Source organism: Hyperoodon ampullatus (genome assembly GCF_949752795.1).
Source record: "Hyperoodon ampullatus genome assembly, chromosome: 2".
NCBI lineage: Eukaryota > Metazoa > Chordata > Mammalia > Artiodactyla > Ziphiidae > Hyperoodon > Hyperoodon ampullatus.
In genome coordinates, this window is record NC_136915.1 from 111379247 (window position 1) to 111381679 (window position 2433).

General features: G+C 50.3%; 1 protein-coding gene across 2 annotated transcripts; it reads left to right on the forward strand.

The window, feature by feature from the left end:
• Positions 1 to 1570, forward strand: CRCT1 (cysteine rich C-terminal 1). Of its 2 annotated transcripts, none has more exons than XM_079696955.1 (2): positions 1 to 58; positions 951 to 1570. In XM_079696955.1, the coding sequence occupies exon 2, from the start codon at positions 964 to 966 to the stop codon at positions 1225 to 1227; it is 264 nt and encodes an 87-aa protein (XP_079553081.1). In that variant the 5' UTR covers positions 1 to 58; positions 951 to 963; the 3' UTR covers positions 1228 to 1570. The 2 variants fall into 2 exon arrangements, with proteins under 2 accessions (XP_079553081.1, XP_079553082.1); XM_079696956.1 differs by lacking the exon at positions 1 to 58 and adding an exon at positions 76 to 93.
• Positions 1571 to 2433: the final 863 nt, after the last annotated feature.

The window sequence follows — 2433 nt, forward strand, 5'->3', positions numbered from 1 at the left end:
GCAGGTGGTGCATTCCAGTTAGAAAGCTGAGTGAGTCTTCTAGTGGAACCAGGGTCTAGTAAGTCTCCAAGTGGAACCTGGGGGAGGAGGATGGTAAGAGTTGAAGGCAGAGGGGAGGAGAAGGCAGAACACAGCCAGCAGGTAGATACAGAAAGAGGGCCCTTGAGAGTGCCTTAAGCTTCAAGTGAGGTGACCTCTCCAGGCGTCATGAGGACATGGAAGCCAGATTGGGGGTGGGGGGTGACTCTGCCAGGTGACACTGCAAGTCTGTAGCAGAGATGTGACTGGAATCCAGGTCTTTGACTCCCTGACCTGGGATGTGTTACCATCCTCTGCACCACTCTCTTTTTCCTTATGGTCATGGGGAGTGAGAGGCATAGCCAGGAAAGAATGACCAAGACATGCTTCTGGTGTTCGTGGATTCTTTAGATCTGGGTGGTTGGGACAGACGAACATATGTATGATTTTGGTATTTTCTAACTGAAGTAGTGTTGATGCAGTGCTAATGATAGGCGAATACCATTTGAAGGTCTATGGCCACAGCGAAATGGGGGAGGGGAAAAGAGCCAGGAGATTTTGGACTGGATCAGACAGAAAAATTACCACAATATCCTCTTTCTTTTCCACTGTGGTGAACTTGGGTGATCCTTACTCTAGTCAGAAAAAATGGAAAACTATTGATTCTTTGCATAGACTGTTTCCCTCTCTATGCAGGTTTAACTCAGTGGAACTCACTCACTGAAATATTTGTTTGGGGTTTGTTCCTTTGCTTCCCCTTTTTCTTGTGTGTGTGTGTGTGTGTGTGTGTGTGTGTGTGTGTGTGTGTGTGTTTTGTGTGTGTGTTTTCTTTCCTTGCATTATGCCGGGCTCACGTGCTCACAAAGTCAAATCTCAAAAGCCCTGTGTTGGAAAGAATCAGTGTTCCCATGTGAAAAGCTGTTTTCTTCCAGGTTCTCTGTGACGATGTCCTCCCAGCAGATCGGTAAAGACTTTTCCAAGGGCTCTTCTCAGGACACGAAGGGTTCGTGTCCCACCCCGGCGCCCGACGACTCCTCCTGCTGCGGTTTGGGCTGCTGCGGAGACTCGGACTGCTGCGGCTCCAGCTCCGTCGGCTGCTGCTGCCTTCCCCTGAGGCGCCGCCTGCAGGGCAGCCGTTGCTGCTGCTGCTGCGCGGACAGCAGACAGCGGTCTGGGTCCTCGAGCTCCGGCTGCTGCGGCGGATGCTGAGGCCACGGCTGCCCCACACCTGAGCCAGAGCTGCTCCCACCCCGTGCCTGCGCCCCTCAGTACCGTGCTCTCCTGCGGGACAGGGCCTCAGAGCTTGCCCCCTTAAAGATAACTGCTCTTAGGTGTTCAGACACCCACCCTATACTCAGCCCTACAAAACTCCCTGACCACGCCCCCGCTGACCCCCCTTGTGCTTTTTCTCCTTGGGAACCTGAAAGCCATGGGTGGGACACTGGATTTTACTGTCTGCAGGGACTTGCATATGTAGGTGCTCAATAAAAGCCTACTGATTTGATTGTCTTTTGAAGACATGTCATAATAAAACTTCTACCTCCTGAGAACACTCCCTTTCCTATTTGTTCTTTCATTTGTGTATTTATTATCATGTTCTGTTACTCCATTTTCTCACTCAGCTCTGGCTTGGCACATTTGTAAAAGGCGGGAAACTAAAAATTTCCCTGGAAAGCCTGAACAAGAGTGGCTTTCTGGTACTTATTCGTGGTAGCAGAACTCACATAATGGAGCCAGACAGTGTTCTGAAGGCTTTATGGGACATGCATCGTCTCACAACGACTCAGTGAGGTAGGTGCTATTATACCCATTTTACAGAAGAGAAACTGAGGTTAAGGAGCTTGCTCAAAGTCATTCTGCTTGTGCATGATGGAAAAAGCCAGGACTTATGCTCCTAACGGCTCAGCTTGGTCCCCGGAAGGCTTCCAGAGCCTTGCCACTGAGGTGCTCACTCTCCTACCCATCAGGCCCAGGCAGCTGCGTGGCAAAGGTTTGGATTTGCAACTCTTAAGGACTTTGGAATCAGGTGAGCTGAGACTAACTTTTGCCACAGAAGAGCACCAGCCCACTGCTTTGTTTGTTGGGTAAGGGAACTTTGCCAGTTGAGCATTCAGGGAGACTGGGAACCTCCCCCTCCAGGCCTCATTCATGCAGCTGAGGTCTGACTGGGAGACATGGGTTTCCAGGACTCTGCAGGGCGAGAAGTGCCATGCTCAGAATTATGGGAATGTCATTTTCTAGAGGTGGTGGTTGTGGTGGGGTTATCCTGATTAGCTCGGAAACCTCAGCCTGTAGGTGTAGATCTTATCCACTCATTTCAGGAAGAGAAAACAGAACAATGTCCTCTGCAGTGGTGTCTGCTGGGTTCACAAGGGAAGAGGCAATAGTAACAGTGATAATAATAGTGACAATAGC

Excerpts from the sequence above, each read along its gene's own strand:
- CRCT1 (XM_079696955.1), top strand. The coding sequence starts at position 964 with ATGTCCTCCCAGCAGATCGGTAAAGACTTTTCCAAGGGCTCTTCTCAG.